At 38.1% G+C, this 20,054-nt stretch overlaps 1 protein-coding gene across 2 annotated transcripts in view; it reads left to right on the forward strand.

Annotated features, from left to right (window-relative positions):
* Positions 1-17,016, forward strand: part of mapk14b (mitogen-activated protein kinase 14b) — a 50,938-nt gene extending 33,922 nt beyond the window's left edge. The window contains exons 8-12 of one of the 2 annotated variants that reach the window (XM_079843741.1): positions 1,576-1,647; positions 11,816-11,895; positions 12,741-12,819; positions 15,678-15,851; positions 15,967-17,016. In XM_079843741.1, coding sequence (XP_079699867.1) covers positions 1,576-1,647; positions 11,816-11,895; positions 12,741-12,819; positions 15,678-15,851; positions 15,967-16,034 — 473 coding nt within the window. In that variant the 3' untranslated portion in view covers positions 16,035-17,016. Of the gene's footprint in view, positions 1-1,575; positions 1,648-8,394; positions 8,475-11,815; positions 11,896-12,740; positions 12,820-15,677; positions 15,852-15,966 lie in introns of both variants that reach the window. The other variant, XM_079843740.1, reaches the window with a different exon arrangement.
* The last annotated feature ends 3,038 nt before the right edge of the window (positions 17,017-20,054 follow it).

The raw sequence follows: 20,054 nt of genomic DNA on the forward strand, positions 1-20,054 counted from the left end.
TGTGGTAACTGTAAAAATACAAGCAAAATAATGAACTCCTTACCTCCAGTGTTGCTATTGTAAACTAAAACTATTAAAATCATTTTTAGTCATTAAAATAAAGCTAAAAATTAAAAGAAAAATGTTTTACAATGATAAACGTAAACCTAAAATCTTTTCTGATGACTTTGCAGAATTTTTTTAAAATGATGCTTTAAAACTGTAAACTGTAAAACTGAAAATAAAAGTGCATACTAAAAGGATTACAACTTAACCTAAAATGAAAAAAGCGAATTAAAAATATGATTAAATACTATAATTGTATTTATTGATTATTGAAAGTATTAATAATCAATAGTAAATTTAATGTGCATTGCAGCTGATTCAGCACACATTTTTTCATTAGAATACCGTGCACTGAGGAATTTTAGGCCCTGTTTACACTGGTATTAAGATGCATCTTGGTCAATCGGATCACAAGTGGATAGAACTGCATGATTAATCGTTAAAAGAACGAGATCTCGATTTACACACTACACTGTCTACTAAACCTTTAACAAAATCACTGATGTCTAAGATAATGATCAAAATATAGCAAATCCCCTTTTGAAAACAACATGGCGCTTCAAATATTGATTGTATCAATTAGATTATGCCACTAGGAGGCGACACATGATTGTTAAAAATGTATTTGTCATCGAATCATTCATTAAAGAGATTTGCTCAAAAATGCAGATTCATCCAGTAATGAAACAAGTGAAGTCTTTATAAATGAGTCATTGAATCATTCATTCAAACCATTTTTTTAAAAATATTAATATAAATTAATTCAACGTTTTTAAACAGGCTACAGCACTAATATTTTGTCAGAACCTCTAGTAATTTACATGTTATTTCATTTAGTTGGCTGTTCAGAATCATGGGAGAATTGTGATCTAAAACCAAAAAATATCATGATTCTCAATTTATGCAGAATCGTGCAGCTCTACAAGTGGACAACGCCAAACACAGGTGTAAATGGGGTCTAAAATGTTTTGAGCTCGTCCACTTACACGACCACTTCCAAAGGTAGCCGAAAATGCATTTGACCGGATTCCATCGTAGTGTAAACGCTCATGTGATCGAACAGCCACAAAAGACCGTCTACTCTCCGCCTACTGACATAACGTGTAACATTATGGGATGCGCACTAGCCAGACAGGATTTCAACTTTTTCGGCACAATATTCTCACCATTCCTGATTTCTAACACACACTCAGCGTTCGATGTGATCTTGCGGCTGTCAGAGCAGAAACGAAAGGTGATTCTCTCCATATGTTTTTCCATCGTCTCCGGGCACATTCACATGTAAATTGTGTCCATTAGATCGATCCTAAAAAGCCTATACATTTATCCACACAACATAGACCCCTCCCCTCAAAGAAATCAGGTCTACTTGTGATCCGATCGACTAAAACACATCTTAATACCAGCTGTACATAGGGCCTTAAACAATAAAACTTGGGACATATATTAAGAAAGTTAATATTGTGTTGTCTGTAACAGAATGTATTTTGTTTCCACGAATGAGAACAGGGTTTTTGTTTTGTGTTTTAGTGGACATCTGGTCGGTGGGCTGCATAATGGCTGAGCTCCTTACAGGACGGACCCTGTTTCCCGGCACTGATCGTATCCTTTCCCCTTCATTCAACCCCTGCACAAAATCTCTCTTTCTGGAAATACCCCATTAGCAATGTGACATTTTTTGGCATGTATTGCTCTAGGCCCCCCCCCCCCCCCCTCCCTTATCTGTAAGTGTGAAAAAAGCAACAACTTGTGTCAGCCAGTTGTAATTCATAGAGAGAGGCAGTGATTCAGATAGTGTCAGGCATGCAGCCTCCCAGTGAGTCACACTGCCTGATGGTCCTGTGGACAAAAAACATGAACTTTGCTCAGTCTTAAAGGACAAAGATTCTAGCGCAGCATGGGGAATCTTAATGCGTTGCTGCTTCTGTTGTACTTCACGAGGTTGTCGAATCAAACCCCCTTTGAAAAACACACTCACACATTCAGGCCACATTAAATGGGGTCTTGGCCTTTGAAGAAAGGAAGTGTGATCTGCATTCCAAGCAAGTCTGCGAAAGAATAGATTTATTTGGTTGCCAAAATAATATTCGGTTGCCAGATAAATCTGCTTTCTGTGTGCATTTGTCTTTTTGTGTGTGCATAACAATCCAACTTGGGTTTAGATGTGTAAAATGCCATAAATTAATATTAGTTAAAACTCAATTTGTGTGTGTTTGAGTGTCAGTCACAAATGTACAGTGTGTTCCTGTAGATATATTACAGAAATAGTTTGGGCAGGGATAAAATTAACATTAATTTACTCACCCCGTGTGATTCCATATATATATTAGGGCTGTCAATAGATTAACATCTTTAATCGCGATTAATCCCATGCTTATTAGGGGTGTAACGATATTCAAACCGAACCGCGATACACCACCCACGGTTCGAACCGTGGTACTCTCATGCCAAAACGATCGCGCCCTACCCCCTGCTGCCCCAGCCCAGCCTCACTTCACCTTATGCCACAAAAAGTCATTTACAAAGTCATGAAATAAAAGTAAAGTACCAAAAAAATGTGCATGAAGTTATGATGTGCATTCTGATCATCAGGAGCACTTTTCATGTTCCATTAACAGTACATGATGTATTGTGTATTCACAATAGTAACTGTTGTTTCCATAACCACAAAATGCCCCTTTATTTTCACTTTGTTATATTGTTTATTTTTAAATGAGTGTGGTGGCTACTTTATAGTATTAACAAAAACTGCTATTTAATAGCTTTAACTTTATAGGCCTATTTATTCATCAGTATAAGTCATATTCATACAATGTATGTGTTTGTTAAGTAAGCTAAAGTGGGACATTATATTAGGACCCACTTTATATTAGGTGTCCTTAACTACTATGTACTAACATTTTAATTAATCATTTGATACACTTTTTGTGTACATACATGTTTTTATATTGTACTTACATTTTGAAAAATACCTGCATGTAATTACATCTGTAATTCATTTCTGTAGTTACATTTGTAATTACACTGTTGACCCTTCCCTTACATCTAACCTTACCCTTAAACTGACCCATACCACCACACCTGTCCCTAACTTTACCCGTATCCCACCTCAATATCAGCAAAGGTGTTTTGCAATACAATTTGAACACAGTAAGTACATTGTACTTATTTTTTTTATGTAAGTACATAGTAGTTAAGGCCACCTAATATAAAGTGGGGCCTTATATTATTACAAATTACAAAGCTATATTATTGCTGGTGCCCTGCCATGAACCCTGACTCCACAGCAAACCGAACCGAACCGTGGTTCCAAAACCGTGATATGAACCAAACCGTGGCATAGGTGTATCTTTACACCCCTAATGGTTATGTATGCTTAATCGTGTGTGAAATTGTCTATTCAAGCGCAAGATGTGAATGAGCTCAAATCAGTATTTGCGTCCTGTCAGATGCGCGCAAATTATCTTTTACGTCTTCTTGCTCTTGAATGTTTAAATAGGAAAGGCTAAAAACATGTGCAAATGATAAACTTTCATGGCGATGCAGCACCGGCCCGATCGGGACAGACAGTTCTGTCAACACTTGGTCATCGCAGTCCTTATTGTCGAGCCCTGCATTTATATCTAGTGCGCTAGTTCTCTTGTGTGTCAGGCAATGGAATTATATCTCCGCTAAATTTATTCTTTGCCTCTAACTCAATCAAAGGCAACTGAAATCATACAATTTACTAGCCATGGGCTAATTCAAGAATGTTTTTTTAGTCACCTAGCGTGAAATTTGGTTGCATATGCGAGTGATTTACTCACATTGTAGAGGGTTGATTAATATCCAAAGCACTAAAGCTTGCGCGCATGAGCTGCATGTTGACTTGCTGCATTTGTGCTTGTTTCTAACCGGACTGCATTAATGACCTGCCCCGATCAGTCATCATCTTGCTTGCAAACACTTTTTAGTCTTCAAACGATGATACCTCTCTACCTTCCTCAGCTTTTCACTTACCTGATGATTGTTTGTGCTGTTCAGTAACATCCACCTGGACCAGATTTGAGTAGAAGTCAGTCTGGATCTGGACACTTGTGTAGAACTAGCCCACTTTACTGTAGCTCTCACCCGTTTGTCACACTCAATTACGCATATTTGCATGCTTTCAGTGACTGCGTTTATATGCATAAGAATATTCCTATATTAATCAGAATTTAGTCCTATTCAAATCATGTTAATTACCATGTTTTGATAATATAAGAATATTCAGATGTTGTAAGATTCATCTAAACACATTAACCAAAACCAAAATAAGAGAATATTCTGGTTTCTAGAAATCTGAATTAGGCAGCTGCCAAATGTCTGTAATGTCTAATACAGGGGTGTCCAAAGTCGGTCCTGGAGGGCCACTGTCCTGCAGAATTTAGCTCTTACTTGCCTCAACACCTATCTGGAAGTTTCTAATATGCGGAATAAGACTTTGATTAGCTGGTTCAGGTGTGTTTAATTGGGGTTGGAGCTAAACTCTGCAGGACAGTGGTCCTCCAGGAGCAGGATTGGACACACCTGGTCTAATATATATAGAGGCAAAAAATCACAAAAAGTACCTGAAATACTAGGTTTTGGACATTGCTTAGAGTAGCATAAGCTAGAATAGGGAGGGAATAGAGGAATTTTTTATTTATTTTTTTAAGATGAGGTTAAGTGCTTACAGAAGAGATGAGTTTTCAGCTGTCTTTTGAGTGTTGTCAGTGATTCTGCATTCCGGATGGAGGTGGGGAGATCGTTCCAACAACAAGGAACAGTGAACGAAAATGTTCTGGAAAGGGATTTCATGCCACAAGCCACTTTTTATGACAGTAAAGACATTTATAATGTTACAAATTTAGTTTTATCTCAAATAAATGCTGTCCTTTTGACATTTTTATTCATCAAAGATCCCTGAAAAAATCATCATATTAGAATGATTTCTGAAGGATCATGTGACACTGAAGACTGGAGTAATGATGCTGAAAAATCAGCTTTGATCACAGGAATATATTACGTTTTATAATATATTAAAATAGAAAGCAGTTATTTTAAATTGTAATAATAATTCACAGTATTACTTTTTTACTATATTTGATCAAATAAATGTAGCCTTGCTGAGCAGAAGAGACTTTTAAAAACATAAGAAAAAAACTTAATGACATCTTAAGAACTATCAAGCTCTTGTTTGTTAGTAAGGATATGAAAGATAAATAATTTATTATATTATAAATATTATAAATTCCAGAAGGTGTATTTAGGAAGTTGAACAAACAAATTTTTAGTGCGCCGTGTCGTGTGAGAAAGATGTGAAGCGGTAGTGAAAGTTTGCGTGGAAAAACAATGGAAAAGCAGCTTGGTAAAATGCAAAAACATGTTCTGTCTTTTTCAGAATAAAGGCTTAACTAGCAGTGGTAACTACTTGTGAAATCAGCGAATCCTTAACTAGAGACTCGCATTGACCGGATCATTAGAATCAGTGAGTTGTTTACCCGAGAACAGATGCAATCGGATCGGTCCAATTCTTGAATAAATCGCCCAGTGTGATTTGCAAACTGATTTTGGTTAATTCAAAAGAATCCGTTTGTTTACGGACACCACTGTTGTCTCTAAGCGGGTGAGGATTTCTAAAGTTCAAAATAATGAGGAACGACATGTTTTTATGAAATGGAGTGGAGTAAAAAGTATGATATTATGCTTTGGAATGTAGTGAATAATAATCTGATAAAGTACAGATACTTGAAAATTACGCAAGTACAGTAACAAAGTAAAAATACTGTCCACCACTGTTAAGTAGAACACTCTAAAATGTAATTCAGGGGACCTGTTACCACAACTTAAATAAAAGCAAGTTAAAAATTCTAATTTAATGTTTTAATTAAACCTTTTAATTTGCAAACATTATTTTGTAGAGTTCTGTTGACATAATAATGTTGATGAACTTAATATCGTCTGTAATTTAAACTCAAATTTCTGCTTAAAATATATATATATTTTTAAATGAGGTTATAGTAACTTAATGAAATTGTCTTGAAAACTGCGGAAATTAGGCAGTGGATATCTAATTCCCAGCATGCTTTGTATTGGATGGGATAAGGAGAATAAATGTTTAAGTGTTAATTTATTTGTTTTTAGTGAAGGGAAAGACCTGTTAGTGTTTAATGCTGTTATGTTTGAGTTTCGGTAATGTTGACGTTTTTGTGGTTACCGTTGTGCTGAAGAGTACACTGTAAACCCGAATAAGTTGGCAAAACTCAAAAAATTGTTTAAGTTAAGACAATTAAAGTTTAAGTAAGCTGAACTTGCAGATTTTTATTTTGTAATCATACATTTTAATTGCTCTGATTTTCGAAATGCTTAAAACTATCATGTAATGTCAAAATTTTAGTAGTGGAAATTTGACTAGCTTTATCTAGCTAATTCAATAAATGCCACCTTGCTAATTGGTAACACAATGCTTTGATAGCATTAGCATAGCACTTGCTGAATGAGGACAGCAATATAATACATTTAACAAATGTCTGTTCTCAAATTAAGCTTATGCTCCACTCGTCACCATGATGGAAAATCTAAATCTCCCACAAAAAAAATTATGTAACACTTAATTTGGCCATTTACTGTCCCTTTTGAGTGTCATGGCAAAGCATGCTGGGAAATAGAGATCCCAGCCCAGTTTCGGTTAAATTTAAGTCAGTCTAAATTAAAATAAACAAGTTCATAAACAGTGAAACAGTTCAGATTACTTAAAATGTGTCAGTTTTGTGAACTTAAAAGAAAAAGAAAGTTCTAAATACTCATAAAAGTTAATTTGATTGAACTAGTTTGTTTAATTTGAGTTGGCTCTACTCAAACCAATTAATTATTTTGAGCATTAGGGTTTACAGTTTAGGTACATGAAGGTAAACACTACATTGACTCTACAAGCAACGACTGCGCAGTGACAAGTAATATCTTACTTTTTCATTAAATATACATGTCAAATAAGTTATGTTAGTATGTGCTATGATAGCTGTTGATTTGAACTGAAATAGAGTAATCAACTTAAAAATGTGTGTTTATGCTACAAATTAAGTTCCTCTAATTCAATGCATCTTGTTGGTTGAATGTAAATTCACTCAAAGTTGTCATAACTCCAAAAAAATTGATGCAAACTGTTTATTTATTTTGTTGAGTCAACACATTATTTTTTTAGAGTGAATATGGCGCTTAAGCCTGCTTTGATTTTGTTGTACATTCAGGGTCATGGCATCCCATCGCAAAGCATAAAGCCTGGCATGCTGTTGCATTAACTCATATTTTGTGTGCTGCTTCATGCAAGTGTAATTCAGCAGTGTTGGGGAAAGTTACATTTTAAAAGTAATGCATTACAATATTGCCTTACTGCCTAAAAAAGTAACTAATTGCGTTAGTTACTTTTTATGGAAAGTAATGTTACGTTACTCTTTCGTTACTTCTTACCTGAGCTGGGCTTGCTTGTATGTTTTTTTAATAACAAAAAAGCTAAATCTCTATTCTTGGCAAATGTAAAGTCCCTTTGACACCAAAGTGAAATGAATAGGCTTCAGGCTGAAGAAAATGCAAATGTGTACAACTCAAACAAACCTTTCAGCAGTGCTGCCATTCTGGATCGCAGGAGAAGAAAGTTCAACACTCTTTCTTCAGCAATAAAAACAAAAAAAAGAAACAAATATAATATGATGTTGAACTAAAGTCACTTTTGGTTATCCGTATGGTTGAATTGGGTCAACAGCAAAGACATTGGTTAATAAAGTGAGATTAAATACATCAAGTATATTTGTGCTATTTAACATATTTAATTGCAGGTTTGCGTAATATTCTGAATTTGCATTTGACTGTTTTTATTTTGAGGAATACTGGATCTGATTTTGAGTCTGTAAATTGGAAAACAAAGTAACTTGTGTTACTTATTTGACAAAGTAACTCCTATATTGGGTTGTAAATGTAAAAGTAATGCATTGCTTTACTAGTTACTTGAAAAAAAGTAATCTGATTACGTAACTTGCATTACTTGTAATGTGTTACCCCCCCCCCCAACACTGTAATTCAGTCAGGTAAGTGTGCTAGCTTAGTTCTGCTATGCTAACTTTCTCAATGAAACAATTGAGGAACAATTGAAGAACCCGAGAAGTCTTATAAGCTCCATACATAATTATTGCAGAATGCATGTTGGCTTTGAACCAATCATGGCTCAGTTTTATTTCTTCCTTTTATCCCATTTTCCTGTGCTGTTTTTACCCTTTTGTTATTGTTTTTTCCCCTCCAGTCCCTGCTTTCATAGTCACCCCATTCCCTGCATTTTCCTTTATTTTGCTCTTAAAGATATTGATCAGTTGAAGCTTATCATGATGCTCGTCGGAACCCCAGGGCCAGAGTTCTTGATGAAAGTCTCTTCGGAGTCTGTGAGTTTTTCTGTTCTGCCTGAGTTTGACTCCCTCTGTGTCGTAATCACCGCCTGGCGATCTGTTCTGCTTGCTCCAGTCACCCCGATCACCCTTCATGCATGTGGCATCGTTTCCCCCCCTTTCTTTTTCACTGGCTTGAACTGTTATGCAATCACCTTAAAATAGTCAGTAGTAGGCAGACAGCTGGCAGATGAATTTGCACAATCAACCCATGATTACGAATGTGTACGAATGGCTTTCTCAATTCTCGCTCTCCTGCGTCCTGCACTTCCTGTTGTGTCTTTCTTAACCCTGGATTGATTAACATGGGGTGCATGCACTGCAAAAAATGTCTTGCTCTGTATTTTTGCCTTGTCTTCCAGTACAAATATCTAAACATTCTTTAATCATCATGATACATTTACTTGAGAAGCAAAATGACTTTAGGTATTTAGGTATTGTTTTCTGAAAAATGTATAAATTAAGTAATTGTGACATTTTTGGCTTTTTGTATCAATATGTTAGCTGTAATCTATAAGCTAATGGGCTCAAAAACAATGACACAATTCACATTTAAAAGATGTAAGTATTCAAAACGTCTCTCTCTTCCGCCTATATGGATCAGTGATTTTGATGACATCACTCTGCACTTCAACTTCTCATCAGATTTTCTGTCCAAACAAATGCTCTCTAGAATCTGAAGCTCCGCCCCCTACATTTAAATAGACACTGGAGCTGAAATTAGTCACTTGTTAACACATTTACTATTTTCTACATGGTGAATTGCACATAGTGCACTGTATAGGGAATAATTCAGACAATGTAAATATGCTTTCCATTGTGGCGAATGAAGTCTGGTTTCACGAGAACCGCCACAGTTAGACACGATAGCACAGAGCGAATCATATGATCAAGTCCGTTTGAATTCTACACAGAATGCTGTATTTTAAAGCGCTATGGAGGAGACATTTTAGACCGACTCTGCATTAGAAACTTCACTGACGAGTAGAACCATGAACCAACATAAATTACACACTTTTCAAACTACACATCCTCAGCGTTACGATGTTCACTGTTTTACTTTAGGAACGGTTTCATATTAAATCTTAAAGGGGAAACGATTAGACTGTGGCTGTCAAATGTGTCTTTAACAAGCTCAACGGCTCAGGCCGAGCTGTGATATAAATGAAACACTTGGCTGTTTTTAAAAGGGGGAGGAGCTTCTCAATATGACCCGCCCTGTCTTCCTGTTTTAGTGGAAATTACGTCAACACATTGAATAACGTTGCATGTTTCAATGCACTTCAGTGGGCCTTTAAAACAAGAAAAAAATCTGCCAATGGGGCCCAACATTTTTTTTTGTTTTCCCTTCAAATTAGGTTTATTCTTCCGATCCTGTTGGCAGAAATAGTTTTAAGCACATTTATATCCTAGTGAAATGGCTTCTCCTAAACAAAAACAAATGTAGGGCGGGATTTGATTTTTATCCATGGGGAATTGGTTGGTGGATCTCATGTGAGTGACAGGTTGCCCTGCCCTCGCACCAGTAAACACATCAGAGGAAAGAAGAGATGTCGCTGCAAGACGGAGGGGAAGTTATTCTGATTAAAGATTACGAGGCACATGATAAAAATAATGACATGCATGTATAAATCATTTATAATGAATACTGCAATATTTGATAAAAAATTAAAGGCCCACTGAAGTGCCTTGAAACGCGCAGCATTATTCAATGTGTTGACATAATTTCCAGTGAAACAGGAAGACAGGGTGGGACATATCGAACAGCTCCTCCCCTTTTAAAAGGGCCAATAGCGTTTAGTTTATATCACAACTCAGCCAGAGCCGTCGAGTTCGGTAAAGCTGCAGTTTCCTCATATTCCCTAATATTTATTATTTACATTGTCTGAATCGTTCCCTATCCCCTATATTGTGTTTATACTTCTGCGTTGTTGTCCGCGTCAATGTGCAATTACACATGCAGACCGCTAGGAGGCAGTGTCCACAGGCAACCCACAGTATCAAGGTAAAAGCTGAAGAAGAAGCAGCTTGTTGTGTATATTGTCGGAGTAGCAGCAGCAGTGATGGCGGCAAATAGATAGCGACATTTCTTGCAGCTTGAGTTGTTGTATCTAATACAAATGAAGCATCTCTCGTTGATTAGTAGAGTTAAATAAGAGGTGATCTGGCGCTGGAATGCATTTTTGAAATCATGCAGAGTGCTCGTGGCGCTGTTTTCAGTAACGGTGGCTCGTGCACAGACAAGCGCTTCAATCGATTGCTGTTGCGGAGACTTTATTAGTTCGGTTGGAATCACAAAATTAAATGCAGACAAATGTGTCCCTGTTCTTGATATACAATCACTGATTAACATCTTTGGTTTTAATGAAAAAATAAATTAATAAATAAACTATACAATGGTGGATTAGAACCCATAACCTCTGGCATGCTTAACAAAACTTTCACCACTAGACCATCAAGAGCTCACACACACTCACAGCGGATCTATGTATTTATTCATAAACAATCTCTGGACTACAAAATACTGTTATATAGCAGATGTAAGGATGAAACAGTCATCACATTTCTGGACATACACACACACACTCCTATTGTAGATTTTTTTATTTATTTATTGACCTGAGGGAGGGGTTCTGGCAGACCAATCACAGCGCTTGTGACGCGTTATTAAATTTTTGGAGAGGTGCACGTCAGGGTACATCGGAGGCTATGCGTGCAATACACAACCTACGATTTAGCAACGGCGTACACTTGACGCAGAAGTATAAATTGGGCTTAAAGGAACACGCCGGAACACCCACTTTTTGGGACTTTAGCTTATTCACCGTATCCCCCAGAGTTAGATAAGTCCATACATACAATTCTCATCTCCGTGCGTGCCATAACTCTGTTTGACGCACCCACCGCTAGCCTAGCTTAGCACAAAGACTGGACTTATATAACTCTTGGCGATACGGTGAATAAGCTAAAGTCCCAAAAAGTCGGCGTGTTCCTTTAAGGCTAACATATTCATACTAACTAATTAAAACTTGAATTTAGATTTTTCATGGTGACTGTCATTTTGCTGTTCAAGTAAAGGTATCTTGTTTTAAGAATGTTTAGATATTTGTATTGGAAAAAAAGAGAAAAATATTAAGTAAGATAATTTTTGCAGTGTGGATCTAATCTGTTTCCCCCTCCTCTACTTCCTGTCTTGTTTTTGCCCTCTCAAATGATCTTGTCATGAAGCTGCAACGTAAAGCAACCAAAGATCGCAGCAGCTGCATTGTTATCCTGTTTTTCCACTCATATGTGTGAGTGTATTTTGCCCGTACACCCCTTGACCTGGGTTCCCCAAGATATAAACCAGCTTCAGCAGATAATGCGACTGACGGGAACCCCGCCGGCCTCTCTAATAAGCAGGATGCCGAGCCACGAGGTGAGAGCACGGACCCCCTCCGAACCCGTCCACGGCTGCCCATTGAATAAAGCAAGAAAATCCTCCAGACCCGACCGCTCTGGAATGAGTGACTAAGTTTCCCCCATGTGACTCTTTTCTATTTGCCCTGGGTCATTTTTAATTTTCCAAACCACTCCCAGCCTCCCCCTTTTCCCAACTACTACCTGCTTTTCGTTTTATACCTAACCGTTCGTAAATACCTAATTTCTGCCCACAGTACTGAGTGTTTAGGCGAATGCCGCCACTCATTTTAAACCCAGGCATGCTGTGAGTTTTAGACGGCTTAAGCTCTAACATACAATGTCGAATGTTCCATGTAGTAAACAATAGACACAGTGTTTGTTTAACATGCTGTAGCGCTGGTCTGTATTGTCTGAGGTCCACTGGAAAACACCAGGTCCTGATCGAGATTTCAACGGAAATATTGTGTTTATGGCCTCTGGTTTATAGAAGAACAGAAAAAGTATTCAGACACACTTAACAAAAAAATCTGACTGTCGTTTGCATTAGATATAAATATCAATGACATTTATTTTAGTGTGGCTTCAAGGCCGTAACCATGACATTTTTTTTTTTTGCGTGGGGAAGGTTTTTTTTATTTTATTTTATTTAGGGGTTATTGGTTTATTTAAAGGATTAAAAGGGATTTAAGGAAATAAAGAACGGTTCCAGTTCTATTGTAGTTATGAAGTAAACTAATATATATATCTACCTATCTAACTATATACACTCTGTGTTGTCATGCTTTTTTCTTAGCCATCTTTGTTTGTTTTTGACTCCTAAAATGATTGTTTAATCCTTTTAATATAATTTTTTGTCAACAGGCGAGGAACTACATCAATTCTCTTCCTTACATGCCCAAAAGGAACTTTGCAGATGTGTTCATTGGTGCAAATCCATTAGGTAACAATTCTGCCTTTTTATACAACCTATGGCCTGATGAAAACACTGAAACTCATTCGGGAGATATCCAGACATCGTTCAGACTTGAGTGCCGAGTGATAGTGGTCAAAGTGGGTGCTGGGGGATCCCTGGAACATGTATGAAATGTATTTTTAAGGCTGTCAAATTTAACGTGTGAAGTTAAGAGATTAAGGGCCCTATCGTACACCCGGCGCAATGCAACGCCATTTTTTTTTTGCTAGTTTCAGCCCAACGTAGTGATCCTTTTCACATCCAGCTCCACATTGTTTAAATAGCAAATGCACTCACACCCATGGGCGTGCTGGTCTGAAAACCAGGTGTGTTCAGGCGCATTGTTGGCGCGTTGCTATTTTGAGGAACTGAAAACTCAGTATTTTTGTGTTATTTAAAGGGTTAGCAATATGTGCCTATAGACGGGTCCACAACACGCATACACTCTGCTTATTACACACACATGGAAGCGCAGCAGCACACAAACAAAGGATTCCTCGCTAGAGAACCGTTCAGTCTTTCCGCTCGCAAATTCTGCCATGTAAATAGCGAATCCGCCCTGGCGGGAGCGCAACTGGCTTTTAAAGGGACTGGTAGATGAGACTCTGATTGGTTTATTGCACGTTATGCCCAAATAACACCCATGACTCATCTCATCATGACTCAAGAGAATAGGGGCAACCCTTTTGGACCATGCACCTGATCGTTAAACTAGCAAAAGTGGATTCGGACACACCCTTAGTGCACCTGCGCCATGCGCTCCAGACCATGCGCTCAGATCATTAAAATAGTGCCCTAAGTATGTGTAATGTAATTAATCACATTTATTTTATTCTATTGACAACCCAATTTGTCACTATTAAAAAATATAAAAAATAAAGTCAAATCTGACTGTAAAGACATTTATAATGGTACAATAGGTTTCAAATAAATGCTGTCCATTTGTACTCACAAAATTCTACAAAAATGTATCAGTTTCCACGAAAATATGTTGCGCAATCATCAACCCTTCTGTGATTTATAAATGCTGCTATTTGAGTAGGGTTGGGTATCGGTTGGGTTTTTTACGATACCGGTGCCAAACCGATACTTTTAATTCAGTACCGGTGCCTGAACCGATACATAAAAAAAGAGCCACAAAACGAGGTGGATGACATTAAATAATGGATTTTTATTGATTTTTTTAAATTATTTAAATTTAACCATTTATTAAAAGTTTAAAGGATACTTAAATATAAATAAATACAAAACACAATTTACTTAAAGGGGGGTGAAACACTCATTTTCAGTCAATCTCATGTCAATCTTGAGTACCTGTAGAGTAGTACTGCATCTTTCATATCTCAGAAAAGTCTTTAGTTTTATTATATTTATAATAGAAAGATACGCTGTACCGAGTCTTTCCGAAAAAAGCCGAGCGGCTGGGGGCGTATCGTTCAGGCGGAGCTAAAGAATGACGAGCGCGCAGCTATTGCGTTGAGCTATGCATGTTTACATAGAAAAACAATTGAATCGATAGCAAACAAAACATAGACATTTGAAGCAGTTTTATTCACTGCCTGCTACCAACACACGACCCTGAACCTTAATCGCTGGGATTGCTCCATCTTTCAGCATTAGGCGAGCTACAAATCCGGAGTTGAACTGTACATTGTTTATAAACCATCGTCGCCAAAATTCAGGGAACAAACAAACACTTGCACAACTTCGTTGCTGCTCCGTAAAAACAAACTCCATCCACTGTCCCATTAACGCTGGGTTCTTTGGGAAGCTGTACAGGGTTGTCTTGCCATCTGAAAACACACTTCTTTGGTGACATTGTTGATTCCGTGAAGTCCTGTGACTGCAGCGCAGCCGGCTTGCTCTCTCGCTGTAGTCGCGCGCGCGCCCTTCCGGGAGAAGAGCCCGTACAAGGACATTCCGCCCCATCTGACGCCACATATACCCATACTCGAAAAAAACGTTCCGAAACTTATGAGAAACCGGAAGGAGTATATTTGGCACAGAAATACTCCATCAAACGTCCAACTTTTTTTTTTTTTACTTTGTCCATGTTTAGCATGGCAATCCAAGTCTTTAACAGTGTAAAAAGCTCTCTATGCATGAAACAGCATTTCACCCCCCCTTTAACAAATTCACAGTAAAACCTAAGCCACCTAACCCAACTACAAGAGGCCTAATTTAACACTGAATAACAGTTATAGTTAGCCTGACGTCGTCATACTCAATTCTAGTCAGAATTTGAGTCTGACACTGCTCCGTTGGGCTGTGATTATGGGGCGTGTTTCAACCGAACCAGGAAAGACCTCAATTGGATAGACCTACAACCAATCAGAGCAACGGAGCGACGCATAACGTTAGTTGTCAAATGTCAACAGAACTCAACTGCACTGTGTTGCCAAGTCGGCGGGTTGAAACGACCCCAATTATGGGATATACAGACCCAGGAATGCGAATTTTAGCAGGCAGCCCTGCCAAAATAACACATATTTTACCCCCCAAATATTTTAGTCATGCTTCTCACATGACACACAGCAGCCACAATAGTGCTGTATGACAGCTGTATCGGGTTTATTTATTTATTTCTTATTGAAAATATTCACAAACTATTTCACAAACTATCTGATATTCTGATTTTCAAATATATGTGATTGAATGTGTGTTTATCTACAATGCGCGATGGGTGCATGTGTATCTGATGTGAATAAAACGCGTAGTCAAAATTATAACCGTCTGAAAGGATTGTTATTGCCGCTTCCATAGAAATCAGTGTGTGTTTTTTGCATATTGGCACCGGGTTTCGGTACCCAACCCTATATTTGAGACCTTGTCGTACTTCGTTTCAGCTGTGGACCTCCTGGAGAAGATGCTGGTTCTGGACACGGATAAACGGATCACTGCGTCACAGGCTCTCGCGCACCCGTACTTCGCCCAGTATCATGACCCAGATGACGAGCCCGAGGCAGAGCCGTACGACCAGAGCTTTGAGAGCCGTGAGCTAGAGATCGAGGAGTGGAAACGTAAGCCTGCGCATTAGATATCTCGGAGAGATGTCGTTTTATTGACTGACCTCTCTGTGATGTAATGATCGCACTTGTTGCTAGCACTTTCGACAGTCTTTGTCTTTGTCCGCAGGGCTCACGTACGAGGAGGTGGTCAGTTTCGAGCCTCCCATGTTCGACGGAGACGAGATGGAGTCGTGAGGAGAATCGCAAAGGCCGGTCGGAGCTTCAACCGTACAGGAAAACGACATTCAAGTGCCTGCCATCATCAAGTGCTGGCTTCTCCGTGTTCTTATCCATGCCTTCATACACACTCAGTCCAAATAACAGGGGAAAAAAACATGCAAACTTTCCAAAAGGACACAGAGAATGTAATGTTTTGTACCCTGTGCCCCAGTAAAATGAACTGCTTTTTGGGCAGAACACTTGAAATTAGAGAAAAATGTGCATTCTCATAAAAAGAAACCTTATATCAAATTCATATCAGCGTTTCAACTTTTAAATTTAATATTCTTTCTGTGGGGAAGTAAACCGTTTACCTCCAAACTCCGCTTGCAGCCTATACAATAAATAAAGGCCAGGAAAACTCCGTACTGTCAGAATACTAAGTTTTAGATATGTAAATAAAATGGCACAGCTGTATATAAATGAAAAGAATGTGCACCAACAGTTTTATTTAGTATTTGCAGCAAAGCACACATCACAGAATGTGAGCTGCATTATAAATAGCAAATGAACGAATTAACGAGTGAATCCGAACACCTAAAGAGAATGTAATGACTATTTAGTGCTGTGTGTAGAATGTAAACGGACGCAGTGTTCTTCTGCCAACTGCATCAATAACACATGACAGGAACAGTAATAAAATATCAATACATGCAGACATGCTTGTTCCGGAATGTATATTGCGAAATATTTTACACATATCTGGTGCTCAGTACGAAAGTGAGAGAGTACAATTCTCACTTTTTTTTACATTTAAGATGTTGTGGGCAAATCTCATGAATCCTCTTTAGAGCATATCAACCCAAAACCAGTTCAATATAAGAAAACAAAGGCTATTTTGAGAACCAATTATTATGTTATTATTATTAATATATATATTAATGATACATTCATTTTACCCTGCGACCACCCCTGCTCATTACCGTAATGCAAAAAATCTCATTGCTGTAGTGCGGTGAAAAAAAAAAAAGATTTATTATTTCAATGGTACATTATTTTATCCATCATGCTAATATTTGCGATTAATACTTTTTATTTAATTCAGATTTACATTGAAAATGAAAAATTCCTGTAATGCTGTGTTGCAGTAATGAGACTCGGCATTGAGAACACGAAGGTCATGTCAAAATGCGAAAGGTTTTATAGATATGCTTCCTTTTTATATATAAAAAATGCATTTTATTTTATTTTTGGGTTAATTGTGATTTGGACATGTTTTTGACTGGTTTTGTGCGATGCATCCTTTTTATCTGCCTGATTTTCCCCCAGAGTTAACTCCATGTTGGGCAGCTGATCCTCGAGCTAGACTAAAGCGTATTTTCTCTCCCCTGCATTTTCATTCATTTATTATTTATGTAAATTAAGAGAAATGGGTGTAAAAAGGGGATAAGGTTTTTAACAGTAAGTGTATGTCAACAGAACAGAGACTGTTACATTATGGCCCACAGTAAAATAATCCCCCTTTATTATTGCTTGCCCTGGGAAAGACATACAGCCTGGAAGTTCATGTTTGCAAAAACGAAAGAACCTGAGCCATTACTCTGCTATTCCATTGATTTTAACAGCCCAGACTAGAAGACCGTCATCAGGAATGTGTTTTCTCAAGCGCAGCCGGCATCTAACTTATTGTATCAGTTTAAGATTATTTTGATGGTGTTTTTTTTTTCACTGTATATTATCACTTAATTTTATTCAGCAATATTTCCTGTGTTGAGCATGTATTGTTATATGTGAGGGGCGTGTGTTTTCTGAAGAGTGGAGAATCACTAAACGTGTCAATCAGTGGTGCATCGAGCAGCAAAATGTTTCATTTTGTCGCATGGAACCGTTTTACGTAGAAAAGAGATCCTTGTATCACTTTTTTATGCATTTAACCAGTCACCCATCAGTTATGTGGTCTGTGAACAACCACTGCTATACAGAAATAAAGGCAATTATTTTTCACAACACTCATTCTTTGGTATTTCTTTTGCACTTAACGTTGAGTTAGCGTTAAAACAATATTTAATCAACATTTTAAAGCCACAATGTCATTTTTCGCCACTAGAGGTCGCTTATTCAAAACGCGTTGCTTAACGCCTTGATTTCGTGGCGCTTTTATGCGTATGTGAGGTAACGCAGCGCTGTTTTATCATAATAAACACATTTGAGTGTGTTGAAAGTTGTTATAATGCTACTCTGTGCTTTCACTTGGCAGCTTCTATGAGAAAATTGTTCACACTGCAGTGAGCTAGATCGATATTAGGCATGGTAAAACATGGTACATGCAGTAAATCAAGATTACAATTAGACTGTTGAGCTACACTCACTTAAAGGATTATTAGGAACACCATACTAATACTGTGTTTGACCCCCTTTCGCCTTCAGAACTGCCTTAATTCTACATGGCATTGATTCAACAAGGTGCTGAAAGCATTCTTTAGAAATGTTGGCCCATATTGATAGGATAGCATCTTGCAGTTGATGGAGATTTGTGGGATGCACATCCAGGGCACGAAGCTCCCGTTCCACCACATCCCAAAGATGCTCTATTGGGTTGAGATCTGGTGACTGTGGGGGCCATTTTAGAACAGTGAACTCATTGTCATGTTCAAAAAACCAATTTGAAATGATTCGAGCTTTGTGACATGGTGCATTATCCTGCTGGAAGTAGCCATCAGAGGAGGGGTACATGGTGGTCATAAAGGGATGGACATGGTCAGAAACAATGCTCAGGTAGGCCGTGGCATTTAAACGGTGCCCAATTGGCACTAAGGGGCCTAAAGTGTGCCAAGAAAGCATCCCCCACACCATTACACCCCCACCACCAGCCTGCACAGTGGTAACAAGGCATGATGGATCCATGTTCTCATTCTGTTTACGCCAAATTCTGACTCTACCATCTGAATGTCTCAACAGAAATAGAGACTCATCAGACCTTGAAACAACATTTTTCCAGTCTTCAACTGTCCAATTTTGGTGAGCTTGTGCAAATTGTAGCCTCTTTTTCCTATTTGTAGTGTAGATGAGTGGTACCCGGTGGGGTCTTCTGCTGTTGTAGCCCATACGCCTCAAGGTTGTGCGTGTTGTGGCTTCACAAATGCTTTGCTGCATACCTCGGTTGTAACAAGTGGTTATTTCAGTCAAAGTTGCTCTTCTATCAGCTTGAATCAGTCGGCCCATTCTCCTCTGACCTCTAGCATCAACAAGGCATTTTCACCCACAGGACTGCCGCACACTGGATGTTTTTCCCTTTTCACACCATTCTTTGTAAACCCTAGAAATGGTTTTGCGTGAAAATCCCAGTAACTGAGCAGATTGTGAAATACTCAGACCGGCCCGTCTGGCACCAACAACCATGCCACGCTCAAAATTGCTTAAATCACCTTTCTTTCCCATTCTGACATTCAGTTTGGAGTTCAGGAGATTGTCTTGACCAGGACCACACCCCTAAATGCATTGAAGCAACTGCCATGTGATTGGTTGATTAGATAATTGCATTAATGAGAAATTTAACAGGTGTACCTAATAATCCTTTTGGTGAGTGTATATAACAATTATTAGTTTTCTGTCGATGAATGTGTCCAAACCGTTCCAAACCGCTCCCCTGACTAATAAAACATAATATATTAAAGCTTCTTTGGTGTTTCAATGGTTTCTTAAAAATAAAACCAGAAAAAGAGGGTAACTCGGGTATGATGTCATTGATGGACAACACGCAAACACTGTCTGTGTCCTGGTTTAAATTGCTTATTTCTTTGGATTTAAACATTCTTGGAAACATTTGGGAGAATGCAAGTACTGAAGTCAACAAAATATATCACACTGTTCTAGTGGTTGTTGGATATTTTAATCCAAAAATCTTACTTCTTGTGCCTTTAAAGAGGAATTATGTAGAGTTGCATCAGTGCAAACTATATTTTGAAAACACTGCCCCCAAGTGGTAATTTCTTATAGTACAATGTGTGGAGTGCGGTCGGTTACATAATAAATATGTATTGAAGATTACCACAAACC

The sequence above is a fragment of the Gobio gobio genome (assembly GCF_949357685.1).
Source record: "Gobio gobio genome assembly, chromosome: 19".
Taxonomy (NCBI): Eukaryota; Metazoa; Chordata; class Actinopteri; order Cypriniformes; family Gobionidae; genus Gobio; species Gobio gobio.